General features: G+C 59.7%; 2 protein-coding genes across 9 annotated transcripts; both read right to left on the minus strand.

The window, feature by feature from the left end:
* Nucleotides 1-2,439: 2,439 nt before the first annotated feature.
* Nucleotides 2,440-5,943, minus strand: LPAR2 (lysophosphatidic acid receptor 2). 4 transcript variants are annotated; one of them, XM_073220295.1, is made up of 4 exons: nt 5,619-5,778; nt 5,378-5,436; nt 4,073-4,814; nt 2,440-3,329 (listed from the first exon to the last, which is right to left on the minus strand). In XM_073220295.1, the coding sequence occupies exons 3-4, from the start codon at nt 4,803-4,805 to the stop codon at nt 3,016-3,018; spliced, it is 1,047 nt and encodes a 348-aa protein (XP_073076396.1). In that variant the 5' UTR covers nt 4,806-4,814; nt 5,378-5,436; nt 5,619-5,778; the 3' UTR covers nt 2,440-3,015. The 4 variants fall into 4 exon arrangements, with proteins under 4 accessions (XP_073076396.1, XP_036852129.1, XP_036852130.1 ...); XM_036996234.2 differs by having other exon boundaries at nt 5,378-5,506; XM_036996235.2 differs by lacking the exons at nt 5,378-5,436; nt 5,619-5,778 and adding an exon at nt 5,920-5,943.
* Nucleotides 5,944-6,635: 692 nt separating this feature from the next.
* Nucleotides 6,636-16,094, minus strand: GMIP (GEM interacting protein). 5 transcript variants are annotated; one of them, XM_036996219.2, is made up of 21 exons: nt 15,939-16,094; nt 14,870-14,954; nt 14,322-14,397; nt 14,157-14,214; nt 13,725-13,847; nt 13,580-13,644; nt 13,369-13,476; nt 12,860-12,940; nt 12,614-12,784; nt 12,388-12,525; nt 11,869-12,065; nt 11,509-11,600; nt 11,319-11,408; nt 10,887-11,021; nt 10,664-10,818; nt 10,274-10,462; nt 10,034-10,171; nt 9,744-9,940; nt 9,022-9,409; nt 7,602-7,668; nt 6,636-7,464 (listed from the first exon to the last, which is right to left on the minus strand). In XM_036996219.2, the coding sequence occupies exons 1-21, from the start codon at nt 15,955-15,957 to the stop codon at nt 7,091-7,093; spliced, it is 2,946 nt and encodes a 981-aa protein (XP_036852114.1). In that variant the 5' UTR covers nt 15,958-16,094; the 3' UTR covers nt 6,636-7,090. The 5 variants fall into 5 exon arrangements, with proteins under 5 accessions (XP_036852114.1, XP_017522750.1, XP_073076398.1 ...); XM_017667261.3 differs by having other exon boundaries at nt 10,887-10,964; nt 13,725-13,850; XM_073220297.1 differs by having other exon boundaries at nt 10,274-10,357; nt 13,725-13,850.
* Between the last annotated feature and the right edge of the window lie 1,352 nt (nt 16,095-17,446).

Below are 17,446 nucleotides of genomic sequence, written 5' to 3' on the forward strand. Positions count from 1 at the left end.
CGCCGAGCCCTCCCGGCACCTGGCCTCCGTCTCCTCCAGGCGCTGGTCGGGGACGGCCAACTTCTGCTTCAGGACCTCTCCCATGTCGGGGCCCGGAGGGGGCCTCGGCGGCGGCGGCGTAAGGCGCGGCGGGCTTGGTGCGGGAATCCATGGATGGAGGGGCCGGGCTAGCGCTGAGGAGCCTTGGGGCCTGGGGCGCTGGTGCGCGCGCCGCAGCCAACCGCCCTCGGGCACGCCCTCCCACCGCCAGCCAACCCGCGCCACCTGCCCGCGCTGCAGGGCCCCGCCCCCCGCCTGGGGACTCCCCCTACCCTCGGACACTCCCCCCCGCCGCCAGCCAACCGCCGGCGCCCCGGGGGGCTTGGTGCCGCCCACAGGCATGCCTCTAACCGCCTCTTTCAGCGGACCCGGACTCAGTTGCGAGTTGCCGAGACAACGGCTCTTCCCACCTTCGCGCTCCTCCCGCCGGAGAGCGGCCAGGCCCTCTCCGCTTGCTTCACACTCCCATCCCCCACAGCTCGTCTCCTGCACCTCAGAGCAACCCCTCCTGCTGAGACCCTTCGCCTCCTCGGATTCCCCACTTCTGAGAGCCCCTCAGAGGCTCCCTCACTTCTCAGAGCTCCAGCTTTTCTTCAGAGAGGTCCTCACACTCCTCAGAGCCCCCACACACGGTTCCAGATTCCCATCCACACCCACCATTCATCTGCAGAAGCCCCGAGCCCATACCCCACCTTGCTCCCCTATGGTCCTGGGCACTAGGGCTCTGGGCCTCCTGGCTTTCCCCCTAGGAACTTGCCATGAGGGGCGCAGGTGTGTGGGGTGATGGTAGTGGAAGGTTAGAACTGAGTGATTTTGGCACCTGCACACATGAATTCTATTCACCTTTGAAGGTCTGGTGGAAGGGTAACCTGGCCCGTCTACTCACTCTGCTTGCTCTAACCGCATTGCCGGTGCAGAAAATGCCAGCGCCTGGCTACTGAAGGAACACAGGATGCTTCCCCAGGGCCCAGCCCGCGGTGCACCCCAAGTCTGGGCGAATCTTCACAGGTCTTTGTTTCTGGCCATTAGCACTCACGACTTCAGAGAAGGATCTTCGTGCAAGAGAAAAGAGGCTGGATGTGAATCACTTCTGCAAAGCCATGGGACTTTCTGGAGCCTGTTTGCTCTGAGGACAGACTCCAGATGCAGGCTTGTAAAGGGTCCTCAGCCTGGTTGGGCGTCCTTCAGAGCAGGGATGTCTTCTTCCCATTGCTGTTGCAGAGGAAATGCACTCCCCATCTGGACATCCCTGGCTGGACGGGAGAACTCCAAAGAGACAGCAGGGGATGAGAATAACTGATGTGGGCCTGTGCAAGAACAATCTCAAAAGCTCCCCAACAAGGCAACCCTACAGCTGGATAGAAACAGCAAGTATAGAATGTGTTGGGCCTGGGCACGTGGTGGAAGATGCTGCCCGGGCCATCACCTCTGGAGGCCTTAGGAGGCATGCTGCTCACCTTGGACCTGGAGAAGTACCCGGCACCCCAGGTCACTTGTGCCTCCTCACAGAGCTGTCTTAGGGCAGGGGAGTTTACCCAGAGGGAAACCCAACCCCATTTAATATAGGACCTAGACGTTTTTGGAGCTTTGGCAACACGAGCTTTCATAATTTAAGAATTCGGCTTCTGATGAGAGGCCTGTGTTCAAATTCTGCCCGTTATGGAGCATGTGAACCTGAAGCAGAGACATAACCCTGTCTCCTCCCTGGGGAGGTGGAAGCAGAGAATCCAGATCCTGGTCTACACTGTGTCTACCATGAGGCCTCTGTGAGCACCCAAGAGGGGGCTCATCCTGGGTCTGGGATATCTGAGGCCTTGGGTGGGGTGAGGAAAGCCAGGGTGAGCTTGTGACCAACTCCAAACTTTGTGGGAACCTGAAGCCCTTTCTCTAGGGGCCTCTTTAGTTGCTTTATGCATCTCTGTGCCTTTTCAAAGCTGTGTAACCATGGGTCAGATCCCAACCTCTCTGGGCCACTACCCTCACATGAAAATAAGTGTAATACTTGTGCTGCAAGATATGGGTGATGATTAAATAACGCTCCTGAAGTGCTTACCAGTGTACCAGGCACGTTGCAGGAGCTTGAGAAACAGCAACTCTCAAATCCGCATCCTGCTCCATAGACCCCATGACCCCGGGCGGCAGGTGTGTATACAGGTGGTGGGGTGGGCAATGGGATGACACACCTGACGGTTAACAACCTAGACTCAGAGCAGAAGGCAACGGAAGCAAGACTCCAACAGGAGAGGTAGAGTAACAGCCACACAGAGACCAAAGCAGCAGAACAGGGTCGAGGAGATGCCATATTCAAGGCTCCTGGCCCTGCCCAAGCTGAGATGGATGATTCTGGGACACAGGAACAAACAGACTGAGTTGACAACAGAAAATTCTTTGAAGACCTCAAAGTGGAAAGAAAGGTTTACTCCTTCTATCACACCCTCCCCTTGGACCCCTTCAATTCTAACGAGGACAGAGAAGACCCGCAGAGACTGCAGGGGGCCACAAACCTTTCCCAGCTTGCACACGGCACCCATTAATCTGTGCCCCTGAAGAATCCGCCTCAGGCAAATGGTACGTCCACGGTCCATCTTTGTTACCCTGTCACACTGGCAGCATGTATGCCCTCCTCTCTCCCATCTTTAATGCCCACACTGCCGTGAAGCAGCCCATGAGGTCTACCAGGGATGTACAGTAAAAACAGAAAAAATGTCCATTAAAAAAAACCCATAACCTGAGATGACTGAAGAGCAGATTCCCAAACCCCACCTGACTCTTCCAGGCACTTGGAGATGACCCCAAGCCCCCAGGCCCGGGGGCAGACAGAGTTGTGTGCCTGGGGAGGGCTGGCAGTAGTGCCATGCTACCCCAGACTGAGGGTCTGCCTTTAAGCCTACAGACTGGGTAAAGCCGGGCGCATCGACCTGTGGCGAGGGGCTGTGTTACGGCTCTTGCCACACCCCTGCTGAAGTCTGAGGTTGGCTAAAGAGTGGAGTCCCTCAGGGGGTGGCCATTCTCCGGAAGCATAATGCGAGTGCTGGTGCCTGTCTGGGCGGTGGGTGCGTAGTGGGCAGACTCGTGGAAGGGCCAGCGGAGGCATAGACAGCACAGGAGGCGGCGGAAGGTGCGACGCATCTCAGCATCCCGGCACGAGTACACCACTGCATTGACCAGTGAGTTGGCCTCGGCCAAGAGCAGGAAGTATTTCTCCACGGCCAGGACGTTGCAGGACTTGCAGCCCAGACCATCTAGAAGCAGCACCACCTGGCCTGGGGTCCAGCAGACCACGAACGCCCCTAAGGGATGGAGCCGGAAGTGAGCAGGCCAGCTGTGGATGCGGGGGCCCAGCACCTGCAGCTCTGAGCTCAGGGTGGCAGGCCTCTCCAGAGCTCAGGTTACGGCTCTACAGCTTACAGGGCAAGAACTGCCTGTCTTACCACGTTGGTAGTGTGATGGGGCAGTATGGCTAGGAGGGGACACTTTTCCTAACTGGTACATGGTAGACGGGACCTTGGACATTTCTACATGGAGATTTGTTTTGTAGGGGAAGGGAGGTGGCTGTGGGACAGGCTGGTTACTCAGCGGGGGAAGGGGATAATTGGGAGGAGTTGCTACTTGCTTTCAGGGTTGGGGAATGTGTCCTTCTCACCTCTCCCCTCAGACTATTCTGCAGTCAACAGCCAGACTGACCTCGTCACTCCCTGCTAAGAACTCTTAAGGACTTTCCTGGGAACTCAGAACAAAATCTGACTCCTGTCCATGCCCTTGCGGGCCGTGCTGACCCTCCCTCTGGCTCCGGGGCCAGCCACACTAGTCTCCCTCTTCTCTTTGGAGGTGCTGGCCCAGTCCTACTTGGGGCTCTCACCTTCTGTTCCCCTTGCCTGGAACTCTTCCCTTCCCCAGCACTCAGGTCTGTGCTCAGATACCACCTCCTTGGAGAACATTCCTCACCCAGATCCTCCCCTCCCATCATGCTCTGGCAGGGCTTGTGGCCGTCAGGGAGAGCTGTGGCCCTGGGCTGCTTAAAGGCCCCACTCACCCAGGATGATGACAACTGTCTTGACCAGGTTGAGTGTGGTGTCGCGGTATCGGGGGTAGCTGGTGACATACTCCGCCATGCCCTGCACACGCTGCCGCACATAGAAGAAAATGTGGGTGTAGACGGCCACCATGAGCAGGAAGACAAGCAGGCTGGACAGAGCCCAGGCAGTTAGGTAGGAGCGGCTGAGCAGGGGGGCCATGCGTGAGCAGCGGTCCAGGGCACAGAGGCAGTTCCAGACGTGGGAAGGCAGCAGCCCCAGGGCCAGCGCAGGCACCCACACGCCCACAATGAGTATGATGACACGACCACGGGGCAGGCGGCTATGCAGCTGCACGGTCATCACGCTGCGGTGCCGCTCCACAGCGATGGCCAACAGCGTGGCCACCGACGCTGTCAGGCTCGTGTCTAGGAGGCCCTGACGCAGGAACCAGGTCTTGACTGAGAGCCGGGCTGTGCGCGGGCCGGTGTGGAACATAAGGAAGAGGTAGGCCACACCAGCGAAGAAGTCGGCTGCAGCCAGGTTGGCCAGCAAGTAGTAAATGGGCTGGTGGAAGCGGCGGTTGGAGGCAATGGCCATAATGATCAGCAAGTTGGTCAGCAGCACCAGCACGCTGACCGTCAGCCCCAGCGCCACCACAACCACATCCTTGGGCCGCCAGTGAGAAGTGAGCTCCTTGCCACTGTTGTTGTAGAAGAAGCGGATAGTCTCGTTGTAGTAGCACTGGCCCATGGCGACCGTCTGGGGGCACAGAGGGAGAGGTCAGTGCAGGAGGAACTTGTTAGAAGGACAGAGGAGGGGGCAGCAGCCAGAAGGGCCTCCGGCCAGGACAGGAAGGGCAAGGGTCTCAGACTCAAATGCCTGGATACAAAGTGGCGGTGGGGACCACAGTGACCTAGAAAATCTAGCTCTGTGGAGGTGAGGCTGATGTTGCTTATTTACTAATAAAACTCTTATTAAAGATATCCCCCAAATCAAAAGACTGTCTGGGTTTTGTTTGTTTTTTAACCTAAAGCAGCAAAACAAAACCCATCTGCCCTTGGGCACCAATCTGCCACCAACCTGCGTCGGTGTGGGGGTGGGGGTTAGAGCAGGACAAAGGGGCGTGAGCTGTAAAAGTCGCTCAGGGAGGGTCCTTTGGTGCTGGGTTCAGTGCACAAAGTAGGGCCCAGGGAGCGTGTGTGCGCAGGGTGGGGGGACACTGCTGGGACCCTGCAGGCGGTAGGCGGTCAGTGCCAGGGCTTGGAGGTGAGAGGTGTGACCAGGGTGGACAGGGAGGCAGCTCCAGAGGCTGGTCGGCGTACTTTGGGCACCCAGTGCTCCCGATGCGGGCATCAAGCTGTTTCACGTAGGACCGAGGACCCTGGCGGCCTCCGGAACAAAGGGGGCGGTCAGGGAGGCGGGGGCTGGTCGGGCCTCCCGGTGCCCCCAGGCTGGGGAAGGAGAAGGGGGAGGGGAGGAGTGGGTGGCGCCCGGACCCAGCGGGCACATGCCGCCCCCGCCCCGGGACCCGCGCCCACCCGCCCCTGTCGGCGCCTGCCTCACCTGGGCCGCCCGTCACGCCGCAGACAGGGCGCCCTCGTGGGGGGTCAGGGAGGGCCCCAGAGCCATGGCGCAGCGACCTCGGCGGGAGCCGATGAGCTTCAGGGCGCGCCGGCCGCGGGCGGCCGAAGGAGCGCGGGAGGCGGGGTCCCGCCGCCCCGGCCCCGCCCCCGCCCCGGCCGCGGCGCCCCGCCCCGGCCCTGCCACCTGGGGAACGCCCTCCTCCGCGGCCGCGGCGAGGACGGGGTCGCCCGGAACCGCAGCCCCCCTATTTCCTCTCCGCCTCGAGGCCCCTCGGTCGCACCTCTCCACTTCCGGCGCGGGACTCCCACCTCGCACGGGCCCCCGCACACCTCACACGCCCGCAGCTTGCAGCCTTCGCGGGCTGAGGCCCTCGCGGCCGGAGAGGTCCCGCGGTGACCTCGCGCCGCCGGAGCTCAGCTCAGGGGGGGATCTCAGGGTCCGCGCCCCCTCCCCGGCCCCACCCCGCCCCCTCCCTCGCGTCCAATCCATCGCTGAGCTCCAAGCCACGCCCTGATCCGACCGACCTCCCACCGCCGGGACCCCGGCCCTGCCTCCGCCTCCCAAGCTGAGAACCGCCGCGCGCGGCCGTCACTGGTGCCCCCCAGGGCCTTTCCGCCCCAGCTGACCCTTCGGCCGCGTCGAGTTCTCGCAATCCCGCCCCCGGGCCCCCTCCCCCGGCAGTGCTGCCTCCCGCCCCGTCCAGGGCTCCCACGGCCCGGAGCACACAGCCCCATTGTCCCGGTTATCTGCACTCTGTTATATTTGTTTGATTATACAGGACGGATCAGCACGCCGAGCTCCGGGAGGGCCGGGCCGGCGTGACTCAGCCGGGTGCCCAAGCCCAGCCCCTCCTGCCTGGAAATGTGTAGGGGTGTTTGGGATTTAAGAAAGGGGGTCTTGGTTCCCCTCGTCGGTAAAATGGGGCCAAAGGAGGCTTGCCCTTGCTGACCTCTCCCCTGTCACCCTGCCCTGGCAAAAGAAAGGCACTCAAGGGCATAAAGGACACAGTTTATTCGGTGGCCATCAGACTCCAGCACCACCAGGATGCTGAGTCTGGGCTGCCCACCCCCTCCAAGAGCTGGACAGTTGGGCTCAGCCAAGGAGGGCAGGCAGGTGGGGGAGTGGCCACAGCAAAATAGCAAAAGCCTCCCCCCACACCTTGTCCCAGAGGTCAGAGACTGGGGTGGACCCCCAATGATCCCGTGACCTGTACTGACCCTGAGTACTGATATTGACCCTAGCTAACCTCTGAACCTGAGTGGCCCTGATGCTTGGCAGACCTGTGTCTAGTCTGGGGATCTGAGTACATTGCCCCAAAAAGGGTTTTAATCCTCCCCCAGGCCACATAGCTTTTCTTGATAGTAATTTTCCAGAAGCTCCAACATTGAACTACTGGGAGAAATGGGACCATCTTCTCAGTCCTAGGCCTCTTGGTAAGAGTCCCGGGATGGTCAGAGATGGTCATCCGTTTCCTCAGGCTGGGGGTCTGGGCAGCAGGTAGTCTTGGGCACAGCCTCACTGTGCAGCTTGGAGAGCAGCCGGGCTGTCTCCTGGGTGATCTCAAAATGTTTGGGCAATGGGGCGCGGCGCAGCGGGCTCCCCTCAGGGGAGGAGGTGGTGCTGCCGGGTCCCTTCCGCCGCAAGCTCCCTCGGGGTACTGGTGTGACAGGGGTCTCCTCGCACAATTTGGAAGCTACCAGGGCCAAGCTGGATAGCTGGTGGGTGACAGGCCGCACACCCCCCCGGGGATACTTCACTGGCTGGCGGCTGAAGTGGCCACGGGACTGTGTCCCCAGGAGTGAGTCCTCAGGGCCTTTGCTGGACACTGTGGGATGGGTGATCAATGCTGAGCACCCCTAAGTCCTCTGGATATTCCCCAGGGAATCATCTCTCAGCCAAGCTACCATGGGGGGGCAGGGGCACCCCCCCAGAACTCTTGCACCACCACCCCAACACACTCACCTTCCCCTCCCTCATCTTTGGTGTTTTCGGCCACTTCCCCTCTCTGGTCACTCTGTGGAGTTGGAGTCTGCAGGGAGAAACCCAAGACCAAGACCCCAAAATAAAATCCCAGTTCTTCAAGATTCTTGGAGAGCTGAGCATTTGTTCCTGGACACGCAAGAGTTCCTTTGCAGTTTTTGTATCTGGGAAGATAATGCCCTTAACAGTGTAGTGCCCAGAGCAATGTTCTTAAGCTCAACTGTGGGCTCCTTGAGGATAAGGACACCCTTGCTCAGCAGAGGGCCAGCCCAGGGAGTGACTCAGCCATCTTTGCATTAAGACCAAGATAAACTATCTGTCTCCATCCTGCTGTGTTCTCTGTGACCTTACACCTGCTTCTTAGTTTATCTGTATATCCTTTACTTTATCCTTTAGCTAAATGCTCATAGTGGCTGGAGTTCTTTCTACATCCTAACAACTTTCTTGGTCATTCCATTTTGCACGGATGCACAGGCTCACCAGCAGATGCTTTCCCAGCTCTGGGCTGCTCTGCTTTCAGGAAGTCTGCTCTCAGCAAGGGAGGGTGTAGCAGTATCTGAGGGACAGGGGAGCCCCCTGCAGGATTCTCAACTGTAAAAGGTTTTCACTAACAGTATCTACATCCCGGGGCTGTGGTGAGGATGACAGGAAGCTAGTAAAGCATGTGAGCATAGTAGGCAGGCAGCCAAGGGCAGCCCATGACCCCTCTTTGGTCTACTTCCTCCCACCTTCCACTCATTCATTACAGGCTGGAGCTGTGCCCTAACACACTATGCGTGTTCCCACCTCAGGGCCTTTGCACTGGCTGTTCCCTTTGCCTGGCACACCCTACTCCTGATCTCCACCTCACTCACTCCTCCCTTGTATCCTTCCAGTCTTTGCTCAAACCCCCTTCTCCATGAGACCTGCCCAAAGCATCCCACTTACTGCTACCAACTGCCCATCTCTCACCTTGGTGTCCTCAATGTCCCTTACCTTATGCTACTCTTTTCTCCAGAGTACTTGCGACCTTGTAACATCCTATAGAACTAACTTTGTATCCTATTTCTTGTTTTTATTGTTGGTTTCTTTCCCACTAGACTGCAGGCACCAAGAGGCTGGGTCTTTAAATGTTTTGTTCATTGATGTATCTGTTGTGCCTAGAACAATGCTTGGCACATAGGTGTTCAATGACTATTCTGTTAAAGGAATGAATGTTAGTACCTCTTCAGGGCTTGTACCCTGTTGTTATCCCATTATTATCCACCACTCCATTCCCTACTTTTCCTTCCATAATGAGCACAGGGTACATAAAGAAGAGAAAGAGGGAAAGAAAGAAAAATTTTAAAGAGAAGGAAGACAGGAGAGAGAGATTAGAAGGAGAGAAGGCCCTTCTCACGTCTGTGGGCCAGAGGGTTCGTACCTCAGAGGGTGTGGCCTCGAGATGCTCCTCAGGGGCACTGTGGGGCTCCGGGTCTGGGTCAGGGTCCAGGGCTAGGGCTGGGGGCAGGGAGTCTGGAGCAAGGTTTGGGGGTTGTATCTGGGGGCTGATTGTGAGGGGCTCGGGGGCTGGGCTGGGGTCTTGCGGTGGGGGCTCAACAGCCAGGGGGAGTTCGTCCATCCCGAAGATCTGTTCATAGTACATGATGAGGAACTCGACAAGCTGTGCCTGGTGCCCGGAGTCTAGCAGGCAGGTGACCGGGCCAGCACCGGCTGTCCCTGGGCCATCTGGTGGCCGCAGCAGCGTTGGTCCAAACACAATGCCCAGGTTGTTAGCAGACATCTTGTTTTCCTCAAACTGTGCGGCCACCCTGGGGATGGTGTGAGAAGGTTCAAGGCTTGGAGTACACGGTCATTGGTCATCAGGTAGGACCTGCAGGCCAGGCTAGTGGCAACTTGCCCAAGTCATGGGTAAGTGGTCCTGGTCATTGTCTGAGACCAATAGCCACGTGCTCAGCAACAAGTGTCAGGGGTCAGCATGCAAAGTCAGGAGTCATGTATTAAAGTTCATAGCTCAGAAGTCACATGCAAAAGTCAGAGGTCAGTGTCAGGGGTCAGTCTCAGAGGTCGGTAGTCCCAGGTCCAGGGAAGAGGGTCACAGATCTATTCCTTGGGTCACATTTCAACATCAGGGACAGTGCACACCTGAACAGATGAGCCACCAGGTGCCGCAGGGTGTTGTAGTTAGAGTCAGGCAGGTGCACCAAGAGGTTCTTCAGCAAGCGGATAACCTCAGGGCTGGGGCTGGGGGTCCCGGGGTTGTGCCCGGGGTCTGCATGCAGGGCCTTAGCCAGAGAGATGAAGCCGTCGTAGAGGTGGAAAGGGACCACGGGGTCAGTGAGCTGGGGGTGGAACGGTGAGGGGGACACAGGTGTGGGTGAGCTGCAGAGGGTCCTCAGCCTGAGCCCGCCCGGCCCTGCACCCTGAGCACCCACCTCCTGGAGGAATCGCTTGAGGACACTCGAGATGTCATGAGGAGAGTTCCCTGACAGATCCACCAATGCTCGGCCGTTCTCGAAAGCCTGGCACAGCCGCTCCACTCGGACCCGGGACCCACTGACCCGATAAATGCCCTGCAGAGCAGGGGCAGGAAATGGACACCTGGCTTGCAATCTTGCCATTGAGAGGGCCAGGTCACTAGTGGGGATAGTCAACTGGCAAGGGGCAAGACACACCTGTACACCCAGGGCACGGTGTTCTATCTCTGCTGTGCACTTGGTGACCACAAAGGGCACCTCCTCCGGGAAGTCCCTCGGCAGCTGCAAGAAGTCAACCCCAAAGATGGGAGTTCGGGCTGGGAGCTTCCTATGTCCACAGAGGATCAGTAGAGTCTCAAGGCAGCGCTTGTGGCAGGTCAGAAAGCACTGAGGGGAAGGTCATAGGGTCAGGGAGGTCAGCAGGGGTCAGTGGGGTCAGAGAAGGCCATAGGGATCCTCAGGGGGCAGGGGGCTCACATGAGGTTATCATATCAGGGCAGGTCCCAGGATGGGAAGGTCATAGGGAATCTCAGCTCAGGGAGGTGCCTGGGGTCAGGGAGGTCATTGGGTAGGCAGCCCAGGCCACACCTTCTCACACTCGATCCCGCTGACCATGAAAGCCTCACATTCGCGGCACTTGGCAGGGCCCCGCAGCCGCCGCAGTTGGTGTGTCTGGGCTGCATTGGACAGTGTCCACTTCCTGAAGGGGCTGCCTGGCCCATTCTCCAGCCCATCTCCCAGGTCTGCAGGGAGACAGGGTCAGGGGTGCCTGGTCTACCCCCTACCCCACGCCGCCCGCTTCCTGCCTCACCAGGGTCTCGCTCCTCAAAGTCATCCGAGGACTCGGTGCCTATGGATGAGACCTTTACCAGCCGCCTCGCGCCGGGGCCTGGAGTCAGAAGGTCACAGAAGTTGGGGACCACAGGGTCATGGGGCGGCTCCAAGGCTAAGGGGACATTCCTGGCTTTCAGGCCTTCTAGAACCACCCACAGATGCCCTTAGGGAAATGGTCGGAGGTCAGGGGGAGTCAGACAGGTCAGAGGTTAGTGGTGAGAGAATGGGTCAGCAACCTGAGGAGTGGTTGAGGAGTTGGATCAAGAGGACAGGTCGGAGGTTGAGGGAAATAGGTCAGGGTTGTGGGTAGAGGTCAAAGAATAGGTCAGAGACTAAGGGTCAGAGCCTGGTCAGGGGCTGGAGGATGGTTAGAGACCCGGAGTGGGTCAGGGCTAGGTCCCGGCCCTACCTGGGCTGGAAGAGGGAGAGTCCAGGGACCGAGACTCACTGCCACCACCCACACTGTCCACATCGCTGCCTGGAGTGGGGCCCGGAGTCCCTAGGAAGGGACAGGTCCATTAGGACGAACCCATGCCCCAGCACCACTCGCAGCCATCCGTCTGGGCATTCACCCTGCCAACATTCCCCTCACCCTGTACCTGTGTCCTCCCAAGGGCCTGACTCAGCCACACTCTCATCCAGCCGTGGAGGTGGGGGGCCGGAAAGCTTCTTCCTTGTGTCCAGAGGGGAGCTGAAAGGAGAGGATTGAGGGCCCAGGTAACCAGCAACCTGGCCTGGGAGGACATCACCCACGTATGACTTGCAGGCCTGCAGTAACCCCAGAGCCCAGAGCTCTCCCAGGACTCAGACAAGACCTCACTGCCAAAAACGAGAGCCTTGCCGACCGAATTGAAGTGCTGCGCCTGTGAGCTCTCTGACCTTGGGGACTCAGCCCCACAGTGCCAACAGCCCGGTACAGCAGCTCCCAGGCTCATCCCACCCCTGCCCCAGGGGCCCACCTGTGCACAGGGGCCACGAACTCCTGGAAGGAGAAGGCAGGTGGCGGGGGCGGCGGTGCCTCAGGCCGCAGCGCCCGCACGAACTCCTGGTAGCGCTGGCCAGGCTCGAAGGGCTCGCAGCACTCCGCCAGGGCGGAGAAGGTACGCGGGCCACGTTCCGCCTGCGCCCCCCGCAGGCTGAACAGTCCCAGGGTCACCTGCAGGGCGCAGACGGGAGAAAGAGGCGGGGCCTGACCTTGGAGCTCCCAGCGTGATCGGGGCTTGGGGGCGTGGCCGCCGGCGAAGTGGGAGGTGGCTTAGAGACGAGGGCGGTGGCAGGGGCTCGGGGAGTGATCGGACCCAGGCGGATCAGCCGCGGGGCAGGACCCCCACAGGGTGGGGCTGAGGCAGAGGTGCAGTTAGGGACTGGAAACGGCAACTGGCCGTCGGAAGAGATGGAGCAAGTCCTGGTGCCCTGGAGTCTGTTTTGGGGCAGGGGGCACTCAGCTGTGGGGGGGCGGCAGCGGGAAAGGGTCTCACCCGCCGCAGTACTTCGTCTCCCTGCAGCACCAGCTTGCGCACATGCGACACAATCCGCTGCTTGGCTGCCTCCAGGTCCTGTTGTCGCGCGTTGGCCTCACGGACGCAGGCATGGTACAGCACCTCGGCCTCCTGGGCCTGGGGAAACCAAGGCCAGGAGCGAGTGTAGGAGACAGGGTGGGGCGGCGTGCACCAAAGAGCTGGGGGGAACGAGCTGGGTCCCCACCTTGGCCTGGGCCTCCTCTCGGGAGCGTCGCCGCCGCTCCTGCTGTTTGCTGGGTCCCGGCGAGGCCTGGGGGGCCGGGTCCTCAGGGGACACCTGGGAGCGCACCCGCAGGTCCTCACTGCGCTGCATGTACTGGAGCTGGGCCCTCCGCAGCGCCTGCACGGCTTCGTTCTGGGTGCAGGAAGGTACGGTCAGCAGCCCTTTCTCTGTCTCTTCTCCCACCCAAGCCTCCAACCCTTGCCTCACCATCCGCTTCTGCTCCTTCATCCACTGTTCCTTGAACTCTTTCCGCCACTTCTCAATCTCAGTCCGCTTGGCGGCCAGGGGCTGGCAAGGATGGGGGATGAGGATCCTAAGGGGACCTGGTCTTTCCATTTCCCATGGCAAGGGGCCTTTCATCCTCTGGACCCTTTTCTGGGTCTGCACTCTCCCCAGGGTGGTCTTCTCACACAGACCTGCTCTTTCCCATTCCCATGTCCCACAGAATCTCAGGTGTCACCTCATCCTTTCTGCCTGACCCAGAGATGCCAAGGCCGTCTTCTGGGAACACTCAGCAGCCCCCCCAACTTCCAGTTTTGCAACACCACAGGAAGACTGGTTTGAATCTCTGCCGGGTAACCTTGGGCAAGTTCCTCAGCATCCCTGGGCCTCTGCTTCCTCATCAGTAAAATGGACCTGATGGCAACGGTGCCTTCCTTCGGGGGAGCTGTGATTGCAAATGGAAGGAGACATGAAGGACAGCAGGGCCCCCTCACCTGGTAGTAGTCTCTCTTCTGCTGGGCTACTGTCTCTACGGCCAGGGCTCCCAGGCTGAGATCGTGCTCCATGAACAGGGTGTAGATGTACTGCAGTGGCATGTGGCTCTAGGATGGGAAGGGTGGCTGTTAGAGGATGCTGAGGATCTGTGGGGGGTCAGGGCTGGGGTTCTGGAGGGGTTGGGCTCTAGGGGGGCCTGGTCATGGCTACCTGCTGGTGGATTGACACCTTGCCCGCCTCGGCAATCTTCATGATGCTTTTGGCAAACTCCAGCTCTGGGGGAGATGGCAAGGATCTGAGTCAGACAGAGTGTGGGCACTGCCTGGGGTCTGGGCTGGGCAGAAGGGGCCCTCACCATAGCTGGCTCTCTTTTCTGTCCAGGCCAGCAGCTCCTTGGCATAGCGGCTCCAGGTCTTGGCGTAGTCCAGGGATGCATCCACACCCCCCTTGGTCCGAATGAGCCGCAAGTCCAGTTCCTCTGCTGGGGTAGAAGGGTGGACATCTGACCTCTGAACCCTGGCCTCCAGTGGAAGCCTTTCTGAGCCCCCGACCAGACCAGTGGCTCCTATTCTATATCCTATGGCTCTCCCAAACATTACTTTGTGATCACTTGCCCAGGTTGCAGTTTTACCCAGATTTTCCACCCAGACTGGGGGCCCCTGTGGGAAGAGGCTCAGCACTGTTGTGGGCACTGCCATGTCCCTCATGCACAGAACAAGCAGCTGGTAGTGAGTCATTTAGGGAAGGACTCTTCTGCCTCCACTCCCTTGGCCACAAAGCCCCCTACCTGTAAGGGGTGCAGGACCCTCCAGAGAGGAGCCACTCCAACACCTGCTTTCACTGGGCTGAGATAGAGGGAGAAAGCACTCAGGAGCTGGCAGTGTAGGGCCCCACCTCCCCAAATTCTTCCTGCCTGAGGGCCCCCTCCTGCCTTGGCCCTGCCCCTTATTACCACAGTGGCTGTGGAGGTCTGGTCAGGCTCTGGGTCTCCGGAAAGTGCAGAGTCTCCACTCAGCATCTCAAGGGTCCTGGGAGGTAAGGGTGTCAGGATGCCACTGTCCATCCCATCACTTGGCCTAGGGGTCCTGGGGACCCCAGGGCAGTTTGGGAGATGGTCCTGGACATCTCTTGTATCCAGGAGATCTGAGGGTTTGGGTTTTGGAGGGGAACCAGGTGCACTTTTTTACGGGACTTCAGAGTTTGAAGGTTTCCAGGTAACTCGGGGGTTCATAGAGTGGGATTATAAGGATCTGAAATGTTTTAAGAGGTGACAAGAAGGCTATGTGGGGGTCCTAGGACCACTTTGGGGATTTCTAGTGGATTTGGGAGGTTGCATTTGGGTATGGTTAGGTGTTTTGGAGAACCCCATCTTAGATTTCTCAGATTATAAGGAAAGTGAATCCAGATGTTGTAGGTTTCTAATGGGATTTCAGGCACCTAAATGGTTAGGGATTTGGGGGATCCTGGCAAGATTTGGAGGTGACCCAGGCTCAGACTCACACGTTCCCCAGTGAGATCTCAAGGTTGTCCAAGCTCCGGAAGATGTCACTGTACCTCTTCCTGCTCTCTGGAGCTGGGGGTAGCCCTGGGGGAGGGGAGTGTCACACACAGGCCAAGTGAAGCCTCCCTCCACCCACAGAACCTTGGCCGGTTGTTAGGAGGGTGTGGAGAGAGAGACAGAAAGAGGAGAGAGACAAGACAAAAAAGAGGAGAGAGAGAGAGAGCGCACAAGCCAGCGCTAGCTCTGGCTCCACTGGCGGGCAGGATGGGGTGGGTGTCTGAGCTGGCGTGGAGGCAGCGTGGGCTGGGGTGGAGTTGGCTTAGGGCAGGCAGACAGATTCAGGCACAACCCAACACTGGGACAGCTGTTCAGAGTAGAGACACCCTCCCATCCCGCCCCATAGGGGCCCAGAAGCAGAGCAACAACACAGATGCCCCAGATGCAGCCACACTGTTCCTGGGGAGAAGGCCGGCCTGACAATGGAACCACATGGACTCAGGCCAGACAGATGGAAATACACGTGGGACAGGCCAGCACAGAGCCCGCAGCAGAAACACACATGGGGGGACTGAAACTAGGAGGGACACAGAGGGCGAGTGACACTCAGCATGCACAACAGAGACACAAAGGCAGCCGGAAACGCACGTCGGACCTTGCCACATTTCTGCCGCAGCCCACCCCTTCCTCGGGGCCCATACAGCACTGCCCCCTCCCCGGGCAGTGCAGGCACCAGATGGAGATCCTGCCGCGTCGCCCCCTCCATCAGCGGCCGTGACACCCTGCCCCCATCACAAATATCAGAAGCAGAAGCGGCCACTTCCCCTTCCTGGGCCCCCTCCCCCAGGCATCCGGGGTGAGGACTCCAGGGGGGGAGGGGTTGAGGGACTGGTGGCCGGGCCCCTCTCGGCTTGGGGGGCGTCTCTACCATGGAAGATCCCCGCATCCTCCCCATTCAGGACCTCTTCTCCTGGCTTTCTGGACGGAGACGGAGAGGCGGGGCCCTCAATTTAGGAGGCGGGGTAGGGTCAAGGGAGGCCCGTGTTGGATTGCGAGTCCCAGACCGCCTACCCGGCTCTGCCGCGTCCATGGCCCGGCCCGAGGATCGCTCCGCGAGGACTGGGACGGGGACGGGATCGCGCGCCGGCGGGGCCCAGCCCCGGTTTCCTGCCGCGGCCGCCGCCGCCCAGGTTCCGTGCCGCCCCGCCTCGCGGCCAGGCACGCCCCCGCGCCGCGACAGTCCCGCCCGGCCCGCGCCCCGAAGCCGACCCCGCCTCAGGCCCGCCCCGCCTGTCGGGTGGCCACGCCCCGCGGCCCGGAAGCGTGGGCCTCGCCCACTGCCCGAGCCCCGGGAGATGCTGAGACCGGGGCCTCCGGAGTGTCCACCCGAGGCCGAGACGCCCGAGACCCGGACACCTCAGGACTTCTTCCTGGCCACGCTTCCTCGCCCCACCTCTCTCTCTACGGCCCGACCGCCCCCCCTCCCGGCGGTGGCCCCGCAGAGCCCACGCGGCCCGGGGGCCTGTCTCGGAACCTCCCACACTGCCTGACTGTTACACCCGTCTGGGAGACTCTTAGGCCCCTTAAACCAACACGGCCTGATGGGGGCAAGGGGCCCCCTGGTGGAGGCTGGATATCCTGACAGATTCCAGCGGACTCTTTAAAGACCTCTCTCTGGAGCAGGAGACCCCTAGCCTGGGGGAACCCCCGTGAACCCTCACAGCTAGGTCAGGCTCCGAGACCTCCGTTACAGCGCACCTGCACCCGTCTCCGGCATGCAGGGCTGGGGCAGAGAGCACATCCAAGTGATTCCCAGCAAAGCCCTGCTTCAGAGTGCTCTCCGGATCACCCCAATTGTCTCAGGGATTCCACTTGATCATGGCAGCCCCTCTGCCAGGTAGGTGGGTCTGGCGCCCCTACTCTTCCGGAGACCTTGGTCGGTGCTCAGGGGACACGTGAGGCCCACGGGCATCCATGGCTTATCCCTGCCCCTTCCCACCTCTGGCTCCCGGGGTCTGCCTTGGGCTGTGGACCACACTCCCAATGTGGAAGCCAGACAGGGGTGCACTGCTCAGGATAACCAAAGGGTGAGGGTGGGAAAGGGCCAAGAATCCCTGCCGAGCCTGCTCCTGGATCCCCTGGCCTGAGGTCTGCACATGCAGCTTGTCAAAGTTACAAAAATATATCCACACCCTGCATTCCATGGAATTTCTGGCTGGAAATAGATTTCATGTTTCTAATTGCTTTTTAAAGGTTTTGGCTGTTGACAAAGGAAGAAATCTCAGACTGACTGTGCGTGACACACTGCTCTCAGGTCGCCTACTATGCAATTCCTGAGTTGTAGTGAGTGAGCGTCCGCAGGAAGTGAGGACGGCTTCGTCACGAGGGCCAAGACAGGCTACTGGTCAGAGCCTGGATGGTGATGGCACTCACGTGGTGCAGGACCCCGAATGTGTCCTGAGTTAGTGCTTGTAATGGTGCGGACTGAACTTTCTAACATCTAATACAGCCTGAAAGAGGGATGTTATTTTGTATATTACTGAAAAGAGAAAAATGTTGTGGATCCTTAGAAACCTCCA

Source organism: Manis javanica, chromosome 13, assembly GCF_040802235.1.
Source record: "Manis javanica isolate MJ-LG chromosome 13, MJ_LKY, whole genome shotgun sequence".
Lineage (NCBI taxonomy): Eukaryota > Metazoa > Chordata > Mammalia > Pholidota > Manidae > Manis > Manis javanica.